We start from the raw sequence: 23,556 nt of genomic DNA, 5'->3' as shown, positions 1-23,556 counted from the left end.
TGGCTGACAGAAAGTGGCATGACATGATTTACTCCTGAAGGCTGGCCATACTGGTCTCGGCGTGAGACTTTAGGAAGATGAGTATTGGCCGGCCGCAATCTTACGATCTATGACCTTGCTCTCTGAAACCACGAGAAGCCGAGACACACATATGTAAAAGACGGCAATCTACTTGAACCAATCTTAAAACCTTCCATATTCTTTCTCACACTTAACGCTGAGCTACTGCAATCCTTACCGGCAGCGATCTTTAAGACCTTGTGTCGACTCCTTGCTCTTTAGTCTAATAAATTGTAAGAATGTCACAAATATGCCTGCGGACCCGCTTGTTCATCGTTTGAGACACGGAAGGTAGTTCCTTTTCAAAACACTCGCAAGGACCAGTTGCGTTAGTACACACCCTATCGCACCGTCTCCCAACGAGCCCGCTATTGAGTTTGTACTTCACAATATCTGACCTAATGCTAGCGCTGTGTCGGGTACTAGAGCTACTCACATGACGAATCGAGGTGCACGCTTCATGTGGACAGAGGGCATGCGGATTTGCTACAGATCAGCTTCGTGCAGCATGAGCGATCAGAAAGGTGCGTATGCGCACCTGTATTTGATGTATTCACGGCTTATGAAGTATGACGCATCCGTTGACTCTGACTATGAATAGGACCATTCTCGTCAGTCTCACAAGGGTGCCACTCATGATGTATTTAGAACCAAAGCGCAACAATGCAAGCCACCGTTGTACGCATATCACTATCCCTGATTTCATAATCATTATGACGTTTCTGGCAGACGAGGGACTAGCATAGAACGCTGCAAAAGACCAAATTAATGAGCCTTCCAATACACCCCCACCCCTATGAATCGGTCACGTTGGTGACGCGAACTCACAATGAGCAGTGTAGCAAGTCTTCGAATTCGCACTGCTCGCTAGGAGTGCGCTGAACAAGTCATCCCCATGGATGGCTTGCCATCTACACAACGATAACAGACTACAGTGGTTGATCATAACCGCGTCACTGTCTGGTCACCGATTGGCCTGACCATTCCTAGCTGGTTTCACTGATCTGAGTCTCCACAGTCTTTGGGCGAGGCGTGTCTGCTGAGATCAATTGCCACGTTTTTCCCAACGACCTCAATGTGATCTTGATGTTGGTTAGCTCTTAAGGGAACACTTAGGATTAGTGCTCTGTGTTGTTTTCTCTGCAGAGCACCGCAGCAGACCTAAGGCAACTGTGGCAGATCAATGGCACACTCATAGCTCCTACGACTGCGGCCCGTAACGCAATCAGTGAAAAACTCTTATCAACCTGCAACCTTGAGGCAAATATACCCATAGCACCTCTGGGGTTGGATCAACGAACTACAAACGGAGGTAGCCAGCCTACGCGTGCCCAGTCCGCACGAAGCAGGATGAGAGATCGCAGACATATGAACAACTCCATGAATGAGGTTGCATGAAGCTAAGCTTGCAGCGCTTCGGGGATCGGATCGTTATCTAAGCATCCGGATGGAGCGGTGGCTAAATTGCGAGCTTCCTTCGTTTCCCCCTTTTCGGAAAAGTGTGCCTTAGGCCGCGGATGTGCCTCAGCGATAGCGATCAATGATCGCATGTGGTGCCTTTTATCGGCCGCGAAGACGGGCCACAAAGGCTCTCAGCTCGGGAAATTCTTCAATTGGCGCAAAAAGCTGTTGACTGGCCCCAACGGCGCAGTGCTGCGGCAAGATCGGCAGGAAAAGAGGTTGGTCCAGCTCGAGAATCAGGTACGGCTGCCAACGCGACCAACACCATCGCGAAACGAGCAATACATATTTCCCAACACCAAGCAAGCATTATCTATTTGCTAGTGACGGGGATATATCGAATTGAGGATGTACATCATGGGGCTTTATATCCAACCTCTGCCAGTCCGTCTCTCAAGGCCTGTAGAGCCTTGTCAATATCGCCCCTTTTCAAATCTGTCACACTCACACCCATATGCCCAAACCTTATGTACTTTGCAGCGATCTCTTTGTGCAAACCGCCCGCGAAAATGACCCCTCTTTTCAGAATATTGGGCAGAACTTCTGGTGCCTTCAAATCATTGGGAAGATACATAGCTGTCATGCCGCTGGCCTGGTTTTCCGGCTTTTCTGCCAATTGCTTCAACCCCACATCTGTGACCGCCTTCTTTATTCGCTGTGAAGCTTCCCGGTGGGCAGCGAATCGTTCTGCGAGCGGGCGAGAGAGGATTTGGGTGAGTGAGGTGTGCAAGGCGGTAATCAGCTGCGTAGGTGGAGTGGCAAAGTAGGATGGTTTCTTGGCTTCGTAGTTCTGCATTACTGTCAATCGGTGAGTTAGCATGTTGTAACGAAAGATCGGCTGATGGGGAAGGGAGGCAATCGCATACTTGGCAGCCAATTCTTTATACTGGCAAAATAGCTCGCCGGCGGCGTTTTTCTATTCTTGAATACGTCCATCGCTCGCCCAGAGCACATCACAATAGACAGCCCCGGTGGACACCCCAGGCCTTTCTGACTTGCTGTCAAGACCACATCGAGACCCCACTCATCGAAGCGAATTTCTTCGCTCCCCACGGCACATACAGCATCCACAACCACAAGCGTGTCAGGGCTAACCCTATGCACCAACTCGCTCAACCCCTTGATCTCACTCAACACTCCCGTGCTCGTATCCACATGCGTCACGGTAATCATCTTCCATCTCTTCTCCTTCAACTTCGCTTCTACCTCCTCTAGACCTGGACGATCCCCGATTGGCGCCTTCAGTTGCTCCGCTCTCACTCCGTACGTTTCGAAACAATCGGCAAACGAGTCCGCGAAATAGCCTGTATGCAACACCAGCACATCATCCCCTCTCTCTACCAGATTTGCAGCGACGAGATCCCAGCCCAGCGTGCCAGATCCGGAGATGATGAAGGGCTGAGAGCTGGGATGGGAGGTCTGCAGCATTTTCCGCAGCATGCTGAGGGTTTCGCCGAAGATGTTGACGAAGGGCGGGCCGACATGAGATTGGGCGTAGTGAGACATGGAATTAAGGACGGTATCATCTAGCTCAATTGGTCCTGGGATGAGCAGGAAGGGATGGTCTGGTTGGGAAGACATCTTAGAGGTTGTGGGAGGGGTGTCTGGGGGTGCAATCCGTGAGGGTGGATTGAAGGGAATGTCCGAGTCTTCGGCTGCTTGTCTTTCGGTAGAAAATGGGGTATTGAGGGGGAGTAAAGGGCGGTCGTCGAGGTGTCGAGAGATGAGGGAGAGGCGGGAACGTGCGGTTGGGCGAGAAGGAGCCAGGGTTGTGGTGAGGAGGGGTCCCCGCGTGAATTGGGCGGAGAAGCGGAGGGCCAGGATGACGTGTCTTGAGTATGCGGTGCCCTTGCGGAACTATCACAAGATTGTATGTGGTGTTTCCGTAGAGGTCAGTCAATTGAGCCAGCTCTCTCACTGTGTGCGCTCAATTGACTCGAAGACGAGGAATGGACATCTCCGAGACCTCATGCAGGGATCTTTGCTCCCGCGTCTGACTTTCAGCGAGCTTCAATTCTTACAACAGTAGTCTCATAACTACACACACAGCTTCACACCTACTGAAGACCTTCAATATCGAAGCAACGATCATTGGAAACTCTGGTACCGGTGGTCATGCGGCGGTGACAGCATCGTCGGTCTAGGAGGCAGCGAACCTTGAAACCACCGCCCAATGAGTCGCACACATCACCATGGCCTCCAGACTTGTCCTCGTCCTCGGTGACCTCTTCATACCCGATCGAGCACCCGTACGTTGCATAGTCCCCAATCCGACTGTAGGAAGCTAAGTCATATCTCTAGGACATACCCGCAAAAGTAGCATCTATCTTCCTGCTCACCAATCCTTCTCCCTTCTAATGCAAAAGCCTTCATAGTTCAAGAAACTCCTCGCCCCGAACAAAATCTCCCAAATCCTCTGCCTGGGCAATCTCACCGACAAAGAAACCTATGACTACCTCCGCACCATCGCCTCCGACGTCCAGATCGTCAAAGGCGACTTCGACACTGAAGCCCCGAACCTCGCCCTCTCTAAAGTCGTCACCCACGGCTCCCTGCGAATAGGCTTCACACATGGCCACACGATCATCCCTCCGGGAGACGCAGACAGTTTGCTGATCGCGGCAAGGCACATGGATGTTGATGTCTTGCTCTGGGGAGGGACCCATCGGTTTGAGGCCTATGAATTGGAAGGGAAGTTTTTTGTGAATCCGGGGAGCGCAACGGGGGCAATCGGTACGGGGTGGACCGGCCAGGAAGAGGATGGATTGAGTAACGTGCCGAGCTTTTGTTTGGTGGATGTGAGTCTGCCTTTGCTCCCCCTTTTCTTTCGCTTGTTTCGGATCGGGGGCACAATAGGGACTTATGAGTAGACGCTGACTCGAGTCTGGTCTAGGTGCAGGGAGACGTTCTAGTGCTTTATGTTTACCAGCTCAAGACAGATGAGAAGGGCGTGGAGAATGTGGGAGTGGAAAAGGTATCGTTTAGGAAAAATGGTGGATTGGCCGCATAACATCGGAGCAAACACTACGATGGAGATATCGTAGGCTCTACTAAATTTCCAAGTTCCGATGAATAACTCTAAAGTGTACATGCTCATCGACATTGCGTAGTCAAGATATTCGTTCTTCACACGTGGACAGTTGTTGCAACAATCTCTACTACTCATTGTTTGTAATCTGAAGATTGCCCTTAGCATTGTTGTACACAGTGAATTTGCCTTCGCTATAACATGCCCGCTACAACGGCAACGGAGAGGCTGAGTGACGAAGATGGGAGCCACTGAAATTTGAAGGTCGCCAACCATAAAAGTGCACGGCCACTTGTCGAGCACGACATTCCGTGACCTCTGGGAAGAAATAGAAAGGGTGCTAGATTGGGAGCACAGCTGTTGAGATGAATAAATATAGCCGAAGATAGATCTCAGATACAAGGTATTGGAATGCTTGTCACGGATTCAGAGCACACTAACCAGAAGAGACGTGCTGCAGCACCTGAGCCGACCTGGCGTTTATCTTGCCAGAGCACCGAAACACCATCGCTGGAATCAACTGAAAATACGGTGACATACTCCGACTAACGGCATGAGGGAAGATGAAAGCCGCCGGCAAGAAACTCATTACAAATTCAAGAGGCGAAGATAGTAGGTAGCCAGGATGTGCGTTTTGAAGGGGATGGGGGTGGATCTATATCTTGAGATCAGCGTATATGAACCACCAATCTCGAACAGTAGAAAATTCACTTACCTTGTTTGTGGCCCTCATTCTCTTTTCTGCTGCTAGCTTCTATTGCTTGAACATCTGGTTTCTCTTCGCTCTCTGCTGCTGGAAATGGACTGAGCTGAGGATCTAAAGATTCAGCTTCCGGCTCCGCTGCGTCTAACGGCGCTTGGGAGTCCTCCCGTTGACTGGCCTTAGCAGCCACTCTTTCTTGTTGTTTCTCCCAAGCTTCGCGCATATTTTTCTCATCCCTCGCCCTTCTTAGTCGCTCTGTCTCCTCAACGCCCCCGCTTTTCTTCAGCTTCCCTTCCTCTACAAAAGTTGCAACCTCTTTAGCAAATTCGCCCTCTTTCCGAACAGCCAGCTCTCGTTTCCGAGCTTTATCGGCTCGTTCGATGGCCTCCAACCGTGTTTCGTGATTAGGTCTAAGGGCTCGCACCTCACCCAAGACCCCGTCTTTCGCCTTCATAGGATCGACGTCCTCATCCGGGCCGTTCGCGATTGCCGCAAGACCCTTCGAAGTGCTGCGTAGGGTGACTCCAGACCCTTGAGAGGCCTGAATGTTCTGTTGCTTGGTGGCTTGCTCGACCAAAGCAAAAGTTTCCGTCGCTTTAGCCAAGTCGTCTTCAAGGTCAGTAGCCAAATCCTCTTGCATGGTAAGGTAATCACGGTCTTGGCAGACTACTTCGAGTTCTTTCTCCCAAATCTTCGTCCATATTGGTTTCTCTCTCCGCAAAAATTCTTGCAGTTTCTTGACCTCAGAGGAGGCTTTGCTAATGCTTTTGCTGACGTCCTCAAGTTGGCGAGGTCGTGGCCGTACACCTCGGATGACGACATCTTTACGCAAGTCTTCAACGACGTCCTGTAGATCATCGACCTCATTCAAGATCTTTTCCGATTCATCGCCCAAATCCTTCTTCCCAGTGTTCACATATGATCGACCAGTGGCAGAATCCAGATCAGGGACTACTCCTTCGATTGCCATGGTCTTGACGGAGGCGGCCCTTTCCTTTACGTCGTTCATTGACGAGTTCATGTCCGAGACCAGCGATGTGAACGTTTGACGGACAAGTGCCAGGTCTTGGCGCAGAGATCTGACATTGGCAGCTTGATTGGCAGATGGCTTACTATTGGAAACGAAATTCGGTAAAACGGGTGATGCCTCCGGCTTCAGAGAGAGACGGGCAACCTCCCGAGAGGTGTCTTGTTGGCGATCTGACACTCGTTGTAATGATATATGTTGGGTCTCTACGATGCTTCGAACACCTTCGACCAATCTTCGGATGCCTCCAAATCCTTCATCAATGTGTTTTTTGACCTCGTCAAGAGCTTCAACATTTAACACCAGGACGGATCGATCTTTGACGTCTTGCAGGTCTTCTAGCTCATGGCGTACGCCGGACACTGGGTCCTGAACGTAAATTTCTGGAAGATCATTTCCATTACTGTGGGTATTCCATGCGAACTTCTCAATGAAAGCTAGCTGTAGCCGAGCGATTGATAAATCGGTAGAACCTCCCGGCAGAACAAATTTCTTGATTCTAGTTTTGTACTGCAAAAACAGGGTGAGATCTTTATCTGGCTGAGGGGACTGCTCAGGTACGAATTGCTGTGTTAGTTGATCGCCTTCCAGGGCAGACGTCTTCGAAGCTATACTGATTGTGCCCATCCCCGATTTACTAGGCTCGGATGGTTCGTAGTCGGAAGCTTCGTATATTGGGAGTGTCTCAAGAGGGCTTGTAAGAGTAGCTCTCACCTGCGGGCGGTCACCAAGAGCACTAGCATGGGCATTCTTACGTGGGCCATCAATGGCCTTCCTGCCTTCTTCTGACGCAAGCTCAGGCAACTCGTCTCGAGACCCTCCGCTCTGCGAGCTTTCTTCAGAGATTCGATTAGAAAGGATGGTGGTCCTAGACGGCGAAGATTCACCCGTGCGAGGGGAAGGTTTGGCCGGTCCATATATTCCAGACCCTCTGGTCCTTACTGCATTCATAGAATCGCGCAGGTCACGACCTCGATTTGGGACAGGTGTAGTCTGTGTGGGTGGCAGCATAGGGATGCCATTTGTCGAAGCTCCCAAATGTTTCGAAATTTGGTAAGCAGAGTATCGCCTAGAAGCGCGCCTCTCCAAGTCACCACCTCTTTGTAGCGCAGCCAAGGCATCTTGCTGCTTCGGAGGGGGAGGCGGGGGAGGCTGAAAGAATGGTGTTTGATCTCTTTGAGAGGTTTGTCTCGCTGTAGACTGGGACCACTGGCTAGCATCCTCTGAAGCAGAGGAAAGGATTGAAGCTGATTGCGAAGCATCACTGGATATCGAGGAGTCTGACACAGAGTTGGAAAATGGTCTTTGACTATCCCTATTGGAGCGCGTTGGGGTTTCTATCGACGCAGCACCGGAGCTTTGACGCACAGGTGCTGTTGAGTATCTTGATAGAATCTCCGGGCCACTTGTGTATTCGCCATTTGTGGAATCGCCCGTAACGTTCCCACCACTTCCCGTCTTTTTTTCAGAGCCTCGTCCGCCAGACTTTCTGGAAGACGTATCATCTAGGATCTGATTGAAACCAGATCCGAAGCTGGAAGCACTAGCAGAGCCTGGCAAGCTTGTCCCATTGGATTGGCCGTCTTTTGCCTGTTTAGCTCGCAGCCTTTGTTGCTTGCGTTTGAGACCGTGCAACAGATTGATAATGATGTCTCTAATGCGCGGTAGAAATCGATCGAGGCTGGCGGGGCTAGCTTCTTGGCTGAGTGTTTCCTCGAGTATTGATCGCAGCATTTCAGGGACGGGTCCGAGATCGGTACAGTCCACCCCAATCCCATTGAACGCCCTGACTGCAATATTGAATTCATATCCAAGGCGGACGTAGACATCGGAAACCTCGCCTTCCGTAGCATTATGCCGTGACCATTGCGTGAGAGTCTCGAGCAATTGCTTGGTTGCAACAAGTAGATGCGTCACACTTTTCTCAATCTGGGAAAGCTGTTGCCCTGGCTAGAAAGGGGAACGGGTGTTAGCTAGAACAACAGAATACGGCTTCCGCAGCAACACACATTCTGGGTTTTGTAATTTGATGATTTGGAAGACCCTGAGGACGATCTAGCTCCAGCACCTGAGCGAGAGGAGGTATTTACGGTAGACTGAGGGGGGTTTGGAGGCTCTATTGTTGATCGCTTGGAATTGCGAGAACCCGCCGCAGCTTGCATAGTATTCATAGCGAGCCAGTAGGTCCAGGTCTAAGCACAGATACTCTCATCAGCCGCTCCGGCATCATAAGTACAAGGTGCGACTTCTGTTCAAAGATATCAAAACCTCTTGGTCGTATTGGTGCAGGGCATGGGGAAGTATACCGGATCAGGCTAGCTTGGGCGGCAAAAACTTTGCCCATCTCCGATCGCGTGGGAATGGCACCAGGCGAGCTGACCGCAGAATGGCAAAAATGTTTCTGCAAAAGATCTCGCATTTCGATGCACAGCTAGCCCGTGACTTCAGTGTCAACGCAAGGACATTGTTGGGATAGATGGGGCAGGTTTGCGAGGAGCGTGTGCCAGTGAGGACTTTCAGTATCTCAGTCGCCTTTTAGCTGGTGGCTTGTCGCTCCGTTTTAAGGGAAGAAGGCGGGAGATCTAACCCCTACTAGTCGTTTCGAAGCTTTTCGGGGAAAGGCCGACCCTCCAAAGCCTCCCTTCAATTGACCTTGTGTTCGCTCATCTTCCAGACTCTTTCGAGGAGACGAGCCTAGACGCATTGAGGAGGCCCGTGGGGGCTCTTCTGGAAGCTTGTGGTCTCGGTCGCCTGCAGAATCACAACGGCTAGTCCCCGGTGGCAGGTTCATGATCCGAAATCAACATGACTGCGGTCGTAAACGGCAATCCCCTCACGGATACCAATCCTAGCGGTACGACTTCGAATGCTGCAAAGACTCAGCCAAAGACCATGGTATCCACTGGCAAGGCTGACGGCTCTCGTAAACAAGGCAGTGTCATGAATGATGCGACACAGAAGTACGATCTTCCCTCTCGTCCCCACCCATTGCCACTCTCTTCTATAGCAGACCACTGAATTACGCACCGTCCTTTATATTGAGCTCATTTCGTGGCTGTGTACGCACACAATCACGCTCGCAATCCGTTCTAATGGCGTGAATCGTATCGCAATATCCTCAAGCTAATTTCGTGCAATGTTTAGACGAGCTCCAGCACAAAAAGCCTGGCAGTCTGGGATGAACCCCATTACTCAAAGGTCCAATACCCCTACGCAGCAGAATGGTGCTGTCGTACAGAACAAGTCAGGTTACAGGCTGGATGAATCAGAGGGTGGAAGTGCAGAAAAGATCTCTCATGATCGGCTATTGCACCTCTTTGCCAACGCAATTGTGAATCAAGAACGACTTTTAATCAGTTTTCAGTCCGCTAACGGCCCTTGGCAGGGTAACAATGCAACTCTCACCACGAAGAATGGCGACATCTATACAGGCATATTCTTTGGAGCTTCCCTCAGCCAAGACGAACCCGAATATCTCCTCAAGATGGTACAGCACCAAAGACGCGGGGATCGAGGCGAGGTCAACGGTGTCCGAGAAAACTCTCGTGAATACATTGGTGTCGGGGAGGACCACGCAATGTCTTTCAAGTTGAGAGATGTTGTGGACTTCTCTCCTGAAGCTGTACCTATGGCTACACAAGAAAAACGTGCTCATGGTTTGGATGCATTCATTCTTTGCATCGGCGTGTACTGAAATATTCTTAGCAAGCTCGGCTCAAGCGTTCCGGACGGATGCGGATATTTCAAACCGAAAAGGTGGACAGGAGCGAGAACTTCAACCTTGGGTTGCACCTGGGGTAGAGACCCACGATCAAGCTCTCGAGGCATCCGAACCAACAGGTACCTGGGATCAATTTCAAGCCAACGAAAACCTGTTTGGAGTAAAGAGCGACTACGACGAAAATATCTATACCACCCGAATTGACAAATCACATCCCAATTACCGTCAGCGCGAAGCCGAAGCTCGACGCCTTGCTCAAAGGATGGGCGAAAACTTCACGGGAAAAGTGAATGAGAGTGAGGGATGGGACGAAGAGGACAAGTAAGTCAATATCGAAGGACGAAATGTCCCGCATACTCATATAGAACTAGATACAGTGGTGTGAAACGAGGACCCAATGCTTACCCCCCACTACAATCGAATCAACCAAACAAATATCAACCGCCTGCACGACGACCTCCAGCCGGTAAGCCGACAGTGGCTGGAGCTCCGGTCGATCCAGCAATCATTGCTTCTCAACTTTCCAAGCAAGAAACGACGTCGCAGCTGGAGCAGATTACTCCATCTGAAGTGGCAGAGAACAACCTTTCAGCAAAGACAATCACAGAGAACTCCCTTTTGAAGGAGGACCAGGCACCTCCGAAGAATAATTCATCGAACAATAAGTCTGCAGCATCAAATGAGCCAAAAGCGACGCAATCCACCAAGTTAGCAGCACCCAACGCTGCAGCTAATGTCGAAGTCGACGTAAGGAATGCGTTTAAGCAGTTTTCACAGACCCAGAAGACGCGTGTAGCTGACGACAAGCGACAACGTACGCTACAAGATAAAAATTTTAAGCTCGAGGATCTCCGAGGTTTTTCCCAGCGTTTCAAGTTGAATACACCAGTGCCTCAGGATCTAGTGCCAATCCTCGCGAAAGACCCAAAGAAACAGGAAGAGATTAAGGAGAAAGCACAGCGAAACGCAATGGAGCAAGCAAATGCTCCGAAACTCACAAGCAAGGCTAAAGATCAAGGTTCGGTCAAGGCTGTAAATGATTCAACCCGCGAAGCTTCCAAGGCTGGGCGGACCGGCAATGAACGCCCTGATCAAGCTCGCCAGGCTGCACCACCTCGTGGACCTCAAGGCAACTTGCCTCTACGCGAAAGGCAGCCTCCGCAAGCTTACTCAATTCCAACGTTGCCTCCCAATGAGCAAGGCCTCACTCACCGGCTGGCTAAGACTCAACGTGACAGGCAGGCCGGAGTCGCCTCCAATGTGCCAGCGCCATTGCCAATCCTTACTCAGAAAACACCCGCCAGGCCTGGCACTACTGCCTCCAGAGTGAATAGTTCCCAAGGTTCCGTGAGCATGCGGACGCCCACTTCTGCAACTTCTGGAAAATTCAATGTCAAAGCTCATGAATTCATACCTAATCCCGCGGCCAACGCCTTTACGATGCCAACAAGTCAGCCCAGTGACGCTGCCAGTCCTCGTGCACAGGGCAAAGGTAGATTGGCCGTGCAAGCATCCAGCCCAACAGAGTTTTTTGGAAATAGGAAGCCCCTTCCAATAGAGGATAGACTGTCAATCACAGATAATTTCAATCCATTGAAGCGTCTGAGGGAAAAGGCTGAGAAGGACGGCAAGTCGAAAGACTACGCAACCAATGGCGGGATCGCATTTGCACATGCAACGCCGGTAACTTGGTCCTCTGTGAAGGACGGAGAAGAAGGAAAGTCTTACAGAGACATGTTTGAAGGATCTTTGGTTACTACTGGCCCATCACCCCGTCCTCTGACTACATCTCCTATCAACTCGAATGTTGCACATCAAAACCAGATGCCAAATCACTTGCAGCCAAATCACCAGACATCATCTAACATGCATACACCTCCACAGCAGATGTATCAGGGTCCTCCGCAACAGCACCTATATCCAGGAATGCCTCACCAATTTGAGGACCAGCGCATGCACGCCTCACCGTCCATATCTTCATATTCAACTCCTCGAGCTCAGAATGCGTATGGTACCTATCCTATGCCAATGGGGCAGCCCATGCAAGGGCCAATGCACGGTGCCATCCAATATCCTCCCACCATGGGTCCTGGGCATCCTCAGATGTTTCCTCCCGGAGGACCTCAGCCTGCTCACTTCCGTCAGTATACGCAAAGCCCACATTACTTGCCTGGCGCTGGCCAGACTTTAGCTGCACCAGCAATGGTGCAACAAGGATCCCAAGGACCTTATCTCGCGCAAGGTACGCCAGCCGCTCATGTGCCAGTCTACGCGACCGGAATTCCACAATACGGACCATCTCAGCCAAATAGTGGATACCCAAGCCCCAATAGAGGGGCTCCAATGATGATGCATCAAGGCTCGTTTCAGGGTCAGAATACACAGATGCATGCAAGTGCAGGCCAGTATGCGCAGCCTTTCTATTCATCTCAGCCACCACCTACCAGTACGTATTTCATGTGTTGCTGTCTACAAGGTACTGACAAGCCAGTAGTGGGCCAAATGCGGGGCTATCCTTCACCTCAACCTCAATATAGTCAAAGTCCTCAGCAACAGTACCATTATCCAACACAGGCCCACCGGGTACCAAGCCACGGTTATGGACACCATTCTCAAGGTCCTGCACAAATGCCGATGCAACAAGCACCGCCGCATAATGCACCAGCGGAAAGTGGAGAAGGCATGAAATGAGAAGACGTCTGAGCTGAACGAGTTCTGGCATCCATTTGCCTAGGCCCGCAAATGCCCCATCAATGCACTTCCTCTGCGCTATGAAGCCGGCTGTCACGATGATATAGGGCTAGCATAGGATTGTTCTGCAATATTGTATTCCACCGGCATCCGATACCTGCAGCACCAGCAAAAGGCGTCGGCGGTTGAATGCCAGCCAGAGGGGCATGGCAGCTATTGGCGGGTCTGAATCTTGGTTCGACGGCGGTATCGATTGCGGACGAGCTTTCTCAGGGTGGGAAGATTGTTTGCGAACAGTCTATCATGGTAGGTGGCAAGAGGGAAAAAGCGAGTGGAGTAAGCCCAACGACGAGTAGCTGCATCTGTTGCTAGCTGTGGAAGATGGTGTAGCATACTGCGGAAGGAAGTAGGCAGCGTAGATATCTTGCTTGCTCCAGAGGCTTGCCAGTCTACAAGAATAGCATTGCCATACCTGACAGCAACCGTTGCCCTCCACACCCTCACTTTACATACCCCTGAAGGAAGGCGATGAATAAGCGGTATCGTCAGCAGACGGCCAGGCTCCTTGAGGTTAGATGCCCGAGTCAAGCGGCTCCACGGCTCGTCCTCAGGTAGGGCAATGACGGGCTCCTTGCCAAAAAGCTTACATCAGCTCTTAACTCTGTAGATCTTGTTGGGTCTCTCTAATAAGGGCCCTTCACGTCAACTTTGCGACGTAATGGTCCTGATCATTAATCATTGCGACTTCGGTTCACGCGTCCTAAGGTCTGGTGGGTGAAACGTACCGAGGCGTCAACAGTCGGGCCGTCGCCATCTTGTAGAGTGGGGAGGTGGAGCTCAACGACCCAATTGTCTTTCCTTTGCTTCGGTACCCTGCCTGTTAAGCGGATTCCTTTGACTCGTTCATCATTCCTCCAATTTCCCGTAAAGGATCAGGCGCAGTCCGCCCCACCACCCCAATTGACATCCCGCCCAGCTTGTGAAGCCCGTGTAGGTTTCACGGAAACAAATATAGCTCACCAGCTTCCCCGACTCGTGGCAACGCTCCTACTCCCCAACTGCTTTGTGGTAGCGGTGTGTCGCAATGGACCCTGTTGACCGCGATCTCGAGAAAGCAGAGCGCGATGCCTCCCCAGACCGCTTTCCTAATGGTGACCCTGAGGAAATCAAGCCAGAGCGTCGGCAGAGCACGGCTTCTGGGTCCAGCTCCTCTAGTAGCTCCTCTGCCAGCGTAATTCGAGAAGAGATGGCGATGGCTCAAGTCAACACACGACCAGACTTAGAGAGGCATCCAACGGCAATTAGCCGCATTGAAACTCACAGAACACAGCACAGCGGCACCGTTGGCCGGACCGTGACTAGCAGGGCAAGTAAGAGGCCTTTGCCAAACTTTGGCGGCGGCAAGGAATATCCACCGCCTTTGCCAGCGCAGGAAGAGTATGTTGTTGAATTCGATGGGCCTGACGACCCGCTGCATCCGCAGAACTGGCCATTGTCCAAGAAGTGAGCCCTCTCTCTGAATATAATCACGGGCAAGAGTGCATTGATGAGCTGATGTTTCATTCCACCAGAATTTACACAGCCCTCATGCTTGGATACACGACCCTCATCGCCGCCTTTGCCTCCTCGATCTTCTCGACTGCTACAATGATCGTTGCAAGGACGTATGGAGTTTCTGCAGAGGTAGGTACGTTAGGTGTATCCCTCTATGTCTTCGGTTTTGCAACTGGGCCTATCCTATGGGCACCTCTATCGGAGCTTCGAGGCCGACGACTACCCCTCATCATCGGCATGTTCGGGTTCTCGGTCTTTAGTATTGCTACCGCTACGGCCAAGGACCTTCAGACCGTGCTTATTACACGTTTCTTTGGTGGGGTCTTCGGTTCATGTCCTCTCGCAGTCGTGGCTGCCGTATTCTCAGACATGTTTGATAATAAATCAAGAGGCGCAGCCATTACATTGTTTTCTATGACTGTCTTCACCGGTCCTCTATTCGCGCCATTCATAGGTGGCTTCACCATCATGAATCCGAGTCTAGGCTGGCGCTGGACCGAATACATACCAGCAATCATGGGTTGGTCAGCCTTTGGCCTTGATTTGCTATTCCTCGAAGAGACCTACCCTCCAATCGTACTAGTTCAGAAAGCATCCGAACTCAGACGCAGAACTTTGAATTGGGGAATTCATGCGAAGCAAGAAGAAATCGAAGTCGATTTTCGAGAGCTTGTCACCAAGAACTTTAGTCGTCCACTGAGGCTCCTCTTCACGGAGCCAATTGTTTTTGCTCTTGTAAGGTGTTCCTCGCTCTGCAGAGAATTGTTCTGATACTAATTGCCTGCGTGCGTAGTCAATTTATATGGCCTTCATTTATGGGCTACTGTACCTATTCCTAACAGCTTACCCCTTTTCTTTCCAGCGAATCCATCATTTTAACCCTGGCGTAGGCGGCTTACCGTTTCTGGGTATGGTCATTGGTATGGTATTAGCGGGTGCTTTCGTGCTCAGTGGTCAGAAGAGTTACATCAGAAAGCTGGAGGGCAACGGCGGAATGCCTATTCCGGAATGGCGACTGCCACCTGTCATTATTGGTGGTGTTGCTTTCACGATAGGGCTATTCTGGTTCGGCTGGACGGGATACAGGAGTGACATCCACTGGATCGTGCCGACTTTGTCTGGTCTTTTTACCGGTTTTGGCTTGCTCTCCATCTTTCTCCAGTCACTGAACTATCTTGTCGATGCGTATCTCATGTTGTAAGTGTCTCACTCCATAATCTTCCAAGTCCGTCTGCTCACACGTCCGATGTGTAGCGCTGCCTCAGCCATAGCCGCGAACACTTTCCTACGATCAATCTTTGGTGGTGTATTTCCTCTCTTCGCAACTTACATGTTCAATGCCATACACATCAATTGGACGGGGACACTTCTCGGGTGTGTGGCTGCTGTTCTTGTTCCTATACCTGTGATTTTCTATAAATATGGCCATAGGATTCGACAAAGAAGTAAATTCGCGCCAACTATGAGGCCAAAACCCGTTGAGGTAATCAGTACTGCTGATGAGGTCAAGCAAGCCTAAGGTGAAGGATACTATACTTGCTCCATATTGACCTATCTCGGGCATTTAGCACACCTGGTAAGGTTGGACGGTGTGTGCAGCGTGCTCTGGAAGTATTGCAACCAGGCGGCAATATTTTGATACATATGAAGGTTCAACGGTAAGGTAAGCTGGTTAGAATCAATGTGTTCATGAGGACAAGGTTTGTGTACACAATTCAAGTGGTTCGGCGAGATCTTCCTAGTGTCTTCCGACTACATGTGCATATCAATTGAAGTAATGTCAAGGTCAAGACGACGATCCTGAGTTCCAAATTCCTTATGCTGTTTTAAAAGAGGCCCTTGAGAAGATTGGTTGATTCCCTTCGAGATTCAACACGAATTGGTCAACTCATGTGGCCTCCTAAGTCTTTTGTTCCACCAGGAGTACCAAGTGATAATGGTACTGACGGGAACATTAAATTTCGTTGTGCTAGAGGAGCCGTTAGCAGGGGAAAGAGTTTTCAACCAGTCAGTTTTCAAACCGAAATATAAAGGTAATGTAAGGATATCGGCCAAGAAAAGGTGGGGATCTGAATCCGTCACTGGAACAGAGTATGAGTTAAGAAATCTTTCGATCAACGGTAAATCTATAGATGCACTAGTAGTACATAGTGAAGCTGAGCCAGCCGCGAGTGTTGCGTCGATGATCATCAAGTAGGGAGAATACCATTTGCATCAGATAGCGCCTTTTCTCACGGGCATCTTGATCTAGCTCCGGATGTTGTCCAGTCGTTATGTACATCATAGTCATTATCATTTATGTGCATTAGATATCAACATGTTATTGCGCAATTCTTAGAAACAGCAAGACGCTTAGAAGCGCCCATGCAACTTTCCACACGCACTCGTTTACGGTTGCAATTCTCCCACTACCGACTCCATTATTCTTCGCAACCGTCGCCGTCCCAATCTGCCCAGCCCCAATGTTCACCCCTGTAGCTGTACAGCTCTCTCCACACGCATACCCACTTGGACAGCAACCCCCACCTCCGTCCTGGCCACACCTAAACCAGCCCAATGCGCACCCATCCTCTCCAAGTCTCGTCGTCACTGCCGGTGCAACACCAATAGACACTCCATTGCTGTTCAGAACAAGCGAGCTGGAGGGGGCTGGGCACGACGTTGAGGAGCAGTCACGCCCAATCCGGCAGCAGCCACCTAAGTAGTGTGCACTGCAGGCATAAAACCCGGTTGGGCAGGTAGAAGGAGTGATGGTCGTGGGTGGAGCAGTGGTCGTGGTGGAGGTTGAGGCGGCCCCCGAGATTGGGCGAATTGGTGCTATAGGCGCTGCTTCGCGCGAGGAGGACGCGGAAGAGGGCGTCGAGCTAGGGGAGGATGACAGAGAGGAGGAAGGAGAGGACGTGACCGTTGAGGTAGTAGAGGTGATATCTGTATGTGTGGATGTGGAGATGAGGGTTGATGCGGACGCTGTAGGGGCGGAGGTACTGGTTGAGGGAGGTGGTGGTGGTGGAGAGGCAGTCACGGTAGGGGCGACGATTACGGTGGCCGTGGAAACAGCTTCGCAGCCTTCATTGACACAGCTATAGCCTGCTATGCAACAGCCGCCGCCTAGATTACTGGGACAGCTGCTTTCACCGTCGGAGCAGGAGGAAACTTGTTGCGAGCATGTCTGGCCTTGGGCACAGCAGCCTACTCCACCATCTGGGAGAGATTGACAAGTCGTTTCTGACGGACAGCAAGTGTTGTCATGGCTGATGTCGGCGCATACAGTCGAGCCGCTAGGGCAGAGGTAGTCGCGTTCAGCGATGGCGAAAATGCCCCTTGGAAAGCGGAGGAAGCGGGACACGGAGGATTTTGTGGTAGTTGATAAGGTGTGGTGAAGAGCAAGTGGTGCTTGTAGTGCCGGGAACAAGGTGAGATTTGTTGCACTTGACGCCTCACGCTGATCGCCCAAGAATAATGGACTATCCTTCATTTGCAGTATCGAGGGTTTGCTGTCGTCCGGAGGGTCTGTAACTCCGTAGAGCGTCCAGTATTCAGGCAAGAACATTTCGCCCTCATCCAATGTCATCTTTCGGACGGCCTTGGGCAAATCGCCGCCCTTGATCGAGTCTCTCCGCTCTGCATACTTCTCCAACTCGACATAGTTGCTGGATTTGCCGTCATTCCACGTCCAAGTGAGTCTATATGCTTCCAAAAAGCTTGGCTGAAGCACCGCAGCACACAAAACTGATATTTGCTGTAGACGCATCCGAGTGGAGTAGCTCGGCAGACGAGAAGTACTAGTTATAAAGAAAAGGGAGAATAGTGTTACGCAAGTGGAGGTACGTTAATACAATAGAGCTTGGTTTTCACAGTCCTCCCTTGCCTATGAGCACCAGATTGGGATGGTATCGTATCGCTACGATATCGCGAAGTCGTAATGAGCATCATCACATCACTCATGCGGGCTATATCAAGTTTCTGATTGCAGAAGGCTGGTCATTCGAGATGGCTGGGCGGGCGGGAATAACTTGGCAATGGAGCTTCCAACTCTAGGCAGCGGGCGGAGAAGTGCCCGGAGCGGCGCGGGAACCGCAGCCGGGGTGCGGAGCTATCGCTGCCCCCAGCCTGTGAGGCTTTTACACCCTAACATCATTCTTCGTACGACTTCCTTCGTCGAAACTCCGTTGGAGAATGGCTACGATCACATGTCGCTCCTTGCATGGTGGCGCCCCGATTCAGATAGACAGAAGTGCTGTCGTGCAAGAAGTGTCGCATTGTGAAAAACAAACTTTCTCTCGAACAGAGGTTTTTGATTTTGAGAACGAGCTTAAGAAACGTAACGTAGAAATGAATGTGCTTTTCGAAGAGAATACACTCCTATCAAAGGGTAGGTCACTCGTCGCCTATCTGGTCTTCGCTTTTTCAAAGCCTGGAAACACCGTCACCGTGCAAAAAATTGTTACGCATTCAAGATACAGGAGGCAAGGTATTGCAAATGAAACGCTGCTTGGGCTCAGAACCCGGCTTTGTGAGCGTGGGTGCTCGAAAATACAGCTGTGGGTGGACGAAGCAAATGTTGCTGCCGTGAGACTCTACACTGGGCTGGGTTTCAAGATGGTAAGTACAATACCAAATTACTATGGTCCAGGTCGCACGGGAATCAGCATGGTTCTTTGCATTCAATGAATGGCTAGAATGCCCTTACTCGGCCTCATGAATCAAGGGGCTTCTTCAAGGAACGCAGCTGTCCTTAAATTCCTTCGACAGATTGTCCCTCCAACAAGAAATGTGGAGAACAGGAGGGGCTGGCAAGCTGTACTTTCTGTAAATCGCACGGTCAGTCGTATGCTGTTGGTCGGTGGCTGACCAGACTGCGATGATGACTGTTTGGAACTAGATCTCGGCAGCTTAACCCACGGAGTACCAACAGGATGGTCTTACCAGCAATATGAAGTAACGGACACTATCCAACTAGGTGTTTGTGAGATGTTGTCCCTCCTTTGGATATGCTGTTCCTATGGCCTGGTGACAACAGCTCCAACCGTACATCTGCCTCTTAACGCCCAAGTGCCGTCGCTCGCACGGGCAGGGCAGCATTATAGCTTTGGCTTTTCCAATTCAACCTGTGTCCCATCGACTGGCTCGGTCAACTATCAACTCTCCGATCCTCCGCCATGGCTTGCGCTAAATGACCAGACCTGTATGCTCTTCGGCACTCCAGCCGAAAAAGACGTCGGATCTTTTCTCATCAGTTTGGTCGCCGCTGACCCTACAGGATCCATCATAATGCCGTTTACCCTCGTCGTAACCGAGGAAATGGGGCCTAATGTCGGGCTTTCTATCGCAGACCAACTCCCAGCTTTTGGGGCGTTCTCAAGTCCAAGTAGTATCCTACTTGCCCCGTTGACTTCGTTGTCTATAACCTTATCTCAGAGCACTTTCACCAATACGGACGAATCAACTGCCTATTACGCGATCAGTGTTGATCGCACGCCCTTACCTTCTTGGATACACTTCGATCCGCCATCCCTGTCATTTTCCGGGACAGCACCGCAGGCGACATCTGGACAGGACGTGACTCAGACGTTTGGAGTCTTACTTATAGCCTCAAATTGCATTGGCTTTGCAGACGCAGTCCTAAATTTTGATATCGTGGTGGAGAATCATCTGCTAGCCTTTCGAAGTTATGCACAGGTGCTCAACGTTATTGCGGGATTGCAGATCGCTACAAAATCAATCATACAGAGCCTGATGCTTGATGGAAGGGCTCTGGACCCATCAGATATAAAGCAGGTCTATGCAGATACACCGTCTTGGTTGTCGTTAGACCACAGTTCCCTTGAACTTGAGGGCATTCCACCGCCGGATTTCAAAACCCGCAACTGCACAATTACGGTCACGGATCAGTACGGTGATTCTGCGTCTACGATAGTGACACTCCAATTAAGAAAGTCCACTGATAGTACTCTATTGGATCCAATCGGCTCTGTGAATGCAACGCAAGGGGTTGATTTCGTCTACGACATTAACAGGATGATTATATTTTCCGATGTCGACATTAATGTTGATTTAGGACTCGCTTCGACATGGCTAAAGTTTGACAGACAAAGCTTGAAAATCATAGGCTTCGTACCTCCCACATTGGAACCCCAGCAGGTAGTCGTAAACATTACTGCGGATCATGGAGATCAGAGCCAATCAGAGATCCTCGCAATTGCTGTCCAAAGTGCGAGCTCAGAATTGAAGCCTGGGCTAGTTCCAATGCCGTCCTCAACGCATGTTATAGTCAATAATGCACATCCGTCATCTGCTGTCTCTGCATCGAAGGTTCCCTTAGAGCGAAGATTCATACCTGCCATCATCGTCCCTTCGATGTTTCTGTTGGCAATGTGCCCAATGGCTCTCTGTTGGCGCAAACGAAGCAAACGTAAGCAACAGTCTTCTATTGAGGCCTATAAGACAGCATCAAATCAAAGTCCGTCCCCAATCTCGATGGTCGAAAAGATTTCTCAGGCCCCAAAGCCCGCTGGCATGAGCGGCGGCATCGGTGCAAAGAAAGAATCAAGGATTTCACTCCCGCACCGGATTTCACATATATCGCTATTCGAATCCATCGCAAGCCACAAACGAGTGTCCAAAGGCCAAATTTCCAAACCAAAGGAAGATGATTGGTATCAGAGACTCAATATTAAGCCATCAAGGATCGAGAGCTCTCCTTCAGAAATTGTAAAGGACTGTACAGGCGGCGATCAAACTCAGACTGCGGCACAAGCATGTGCTGTACCGACAGTAGGAGCGCAACAAACCATTCTCCGCGCAGAAAGGTCTTTCGAAGCCTTGAAAGCTTCCGGTTTTTTTAACACGACTCTGGTAAAAGGTGTTGGCCATGGAAAACCCACTCCTTCCACCAGTTCGCTCGATACTCCATCTCGCACAAGGAGTCAGTGCCTTATCGAGGATCTTCTGACACCGGCAAATATGGGATCTGGGTTGGTCAGAAAATCCTGGAAAACCCTTGAAGAAAAAGCGAGGTCTAGTGGACTTTATGCCTCCACTACCGGATCATCAAACCAGGCACCATACCTTGCGCAAGACCCTACCATTCGACATGTTCCTCCCTCTTCATCTGCAAGCGGTACGTCTCCACGGACTCCACCCGGAACGGGCGCCACGCGTCTTGATATTCCAAAGAGTCGCCGAAAGCGCCAATCTAAGAACCCATTTCTTTTGTCCTCCGCACGCTCAATTCACAGCCACAGATTCCGTGGATCGCGGAGTCGATCTTCCTCACTACATCCTCCCGAGATCCCAACTCTATCTAAAGCCGAGGAGTCTCAGGGACGGACGCCTCGGTACCTCGAGACTAAGGTCGAACCTAGAGTTACCAACGTACAGGAAGGCTACCCCGAATCGGTCTTTGAGAAGAGCTCTAGGTTCGAAAGCCCAATGTCCAGTCAACACTTCGATCATAGATCGGCGAATAAACTGACCGAGAAAGACGTTCAAGCTGGTCTCTCACCATCAGATCAGGGATACAAGCGCCAGAGAGACACAATGACGGCTTGGGCAAGCTCATTGGCCCTTGAATTTGAAGACGACAATTTCATGGAAGGAGATGTCCGCACGACTGGCCCTGAAGATGAAAAACCAACAGATATACGGTGGTCTACTGGAGGACGGAAGATCGAACGCCATAGAGGGCTGAGTGAGAGTGATCAAGCTAATAGGAGTATCAAAGGGGAAATTAGAACGTCAGAGAGCTTGGACTTCTTGAATACCTCTCAGTGGACCTCTTTCATCTAATGATGACTCTCTGGTCTCGGTACTTTCCTCTTGGATTAGCCCTAGCTCTTCGTCGCTAGCAGCGTCGACAGTCTTCTTGCTTTCCACCGCGCTATTTTGCAGCACAGCCACATAGAGCGAGCTCCCGAGGATCATACTACTACCTAGTATGCTCAAGAGGTCTGGGGTGGCGTCAAATACGATCTTGTCGAAAGCAATCGCGAACAGCATCTGAGTATACACCATATTAGTCGCTCGACTGCCTTTCTCATAAGATAAGCCAGCGGTGAGCAAGAATTGCATCACGAATCCACAGATCGCTAGGAAAACTAAATATGCCCACTGAACCCAGCCAGCAGGGAGACGGAAATCGACACCAGGTACAGCAAGTAATGCCACCGAGGATACGATTGTGCACCAAGCGGCAAAATAGTTGACGGAAATCAATGGATGTGCACGTTTTCCAATCCAGCGAATCGTGGTGTACGCACATGCTGCTCCAAGTACGCCTATGAGAGCAGCTCCTACAGCACCTGCTCGCTGCTTGGGAGTAGCTTCCTGAATTTTGGGATCTATAACTGAAGTGGTCGCGTTCATTGAGACTATGCCGCTGTCACTTACACTTCCCGAAGACATTGGATTTGCTTGTGAAGTGCCCGGTCGTGCGATGACAATGACACCAATAAGTGACATCACGCCAGCAATTTGCTCGGTACGTGTGAACGGTTCTTTGAGTAAGACAGAGCATGCCCAGCAGGCGACGATGGGCGCCAGGAAAGTAATCACAGTCGCGTCAGAGAGCGGTAGGTATTGAAGTGAGTAATACATGCCATATACCCCGAAGAAACCACCTACTCCTCGAGCAATGAGCAATACTCGGACGCCCCTCGCCCCAAAAGGAGCATCCGCGACCTGAGCCCAATACAGATAGATGCCACTCAATATCAGTGTCCCCATCATGCGAACGAAGAGGATTTGGAAAGGGTGCATGCCAGGCCCATGGACACTATTTTGTTCCAGCAGTCTTATAGTCACGTTCATCATGACACCAAAAAGCTGAGATATGGCGACGAGAGCGAGCCCCTTGTTTCTAACCCAGGAATGTTTGAGATAGCTGGCGATTTTGTGGTGTCTGGAAACCTTCGCTGGCATACCTTCTGGTCCTGACAGAAAGGCACGGAACCCATTTTCGCTGGCGCTGTCTGTTGCAATTAGGGAATTCTCAAAGAAAGTATCTGAGGTGCGAGCAAAGGCATTCTGCAAAGGAACGTCTAGATAATGATCATTTTCACTTTGCTTTGCTCTCGGTTTGCCTGCTGGTGACGGCGTATACCCTCTATTACGCCCACTTGGCGCTATGGAAAGGCTCCTCCCAGCAGCATCAACGTTTGATTTCGATAGAGCAGAAGACATATTCGCAAGGCCATAGCAAGCAATGATGAACGAGTGGACCTGCAAGACAACAAATGATGTGAAAACTGCACTGCTCAAAAGATATGGAAAGCACGAAAATTTCAACAATGAGTCAAATGGCCCATAAGAAT

General features: G+C 50.5%; 8 protein-coding genes across 8 annotated transcripts; 5 read left to right on the top strand and 3 right to left on the bottom strand.

Moving 5' to 3' along the window:
* Positions 1-1,876: 1,876 nt before the first annotated feature.
* Positions 1,877-3,102, bottom strand: KY384_007027 (uncharacterized protein; the record flags this gene model as incomplete). Its single annotated transcript, XM_044815520.1, has 2 exons — positions 1,877-2,319; positions 2,388-3,102. 2 exons carry the CDS (start codon positions 3,100-3,102, stop codon positions 1,877-1,879), a joined length of 1,158 nt encoding a protein of 385 aa, XP_044667394.1.
* Positions 3,103-3,713: 611 nt separating this feature from the next.
* On the top strand, positions 3,714-4,531 carry KY384_007026 (uncharacterized protein; the record flags this gene model as incomplete). Its single annotated transcript, XM_044815519.1, has 3 exons — positions 3,714-3,770; positions 3,897-4,319; positions 4,415-4,531. 3 exons carry the CDS (start codon positions 3,714-3,716, stop codon positions 4,529-4,531), a joined length of 597 nt encoding a protein of 198 aa, XP_044667393.1.
* A 614-nt stretch (positions 4,532-5,145) lies between these two features.
* KY384_007025 (uncharacterized protein) lies at positions 5,146-8,450 on the bottom strand (the record flags this gene model as incomplete). The annotated part of the gene is made up of 3 exons (XM_044815518.1): positions 5,146-5,204; positions 5,265-8,229; positions 8,289-8,450. 3 exons carry the CDS (start codon positions 8,448-8,450, stop codon positions 5,146-5,148), a joined length of 3,186 nt encoding a protein of 1,061 aa, XP_044667392.1.
* Positions 8,451-9,084: 634 nt separating this feature from the next.
* Positions 9,085-12,686, top strand: KY384_007024 (uncharacterized protein; the record flags this gene model as incomplete). The annotated part of the gene is made up of 5 exons (XM_044815517.1): positions 9,085-9,239; positions 9,424-9,935; positions 9,985-10,321; positions 10,372-12,446; positions 12,538-12,686. 5 exons carry the CDS (start codon positions 9,085-9,087, stop codon positions 12,684-12,686), a joined length of 3,228 nt encoding a protein of 1,075 aa, XP_044667391.1.
* Positions 12,687-13,775: 1,089 nt separating this feature from the next.
* On the top strand, positions 13,776-15,764 carry KY384_007023 (uncharacterized protein; the record flags this gene model as incomplete). Its single annotated transcript, XM_044815516.1, has 4 exons — positions 13,776-14,194; positions 14,263-14,980; positions 15,039-15,442; positions 15,500-15,764. 4 exons carry the CDS (start codon positions 13,776-13,778, stop codon positions 15,762-15,764), a joined length of 1,806 nt encoding a protein of 601 aa, XP_044667390.1.
* Positions 15,765-16,995: 1,231 nt separating this feature from the next.
* On the top strand, positions 16,996-17,538 carry KY384_007022 (uncharacterized protein; the record flags this gene model as incomplete). Its single annotated transcript, XM_044815515.1, has 2 exons — positions 16,996-17,286; positions 17,482-17,538. 2 exons carry the CDS (start codon positions 16,996-16,998, stop codon positions 17,536-17,538), a joined length of 348 nt encoding a protein of 115 aa, XP_044667389.1.
* A 1,405-nt stretch (positions 17,539-18,943) lies between these two features.
* Positions 18,944-21,978, top strand: KY384_007021 (uncharacterized protein; the record flags this gene model as incomplete). The annotated part of the gene is made up of 3 exons (XM_044815514.1): positions 18,944-19,073; positions 19,128-21,891; positions 21,969-21,978. The coding sequence occupies 3 exons, from the start codon at positions 18,944-18,946 to the stop codon at positions 21,976-21,978; spliced, it is 2,904 nt and encodes a 967-aa protein (XP_044667388.1).
* Positions 21,979-21,982: 4 nt separating this feature from the next.
* KY384_007020 (uncharacterized protein) lies at positions 21,983-23,425 on the bottom strand (the record flags this gene model as incomplete). The annotated part of the gene is made up of 1 exon (XM_044815513.1): positions 21,983-23,425. The coding sequence occupies one exon, from the start codon at positions 23,423-23,425 to the stop codon at positions 21,983-21,985; it is 1,443 nt and encodes a 480-aa protein (XP_044667387.1).
* Between the last annotated feature and the right edge of the window lie 131 nt (positions 23,426-23,556).

This window comes from Bacidia gigantensis (assembly GCF_019456465.1).
Source record: "Bacidia gigantensis strain McMullin 20006 chromosome Unknown contig_255, whole genome shotgun sequence".
NCBI classification, from domain to species: Eukaryota; Fungi; Ascomycota; class Lecanoromycetes; order Lecanorales; family Ramalinaceae; genus Bacidia; species Bacidia gigantensis.
Note: the sequence above shows the minus strand (reverse complement) of the source record. Positions and strands in the feature narration are given on the sequence as shown.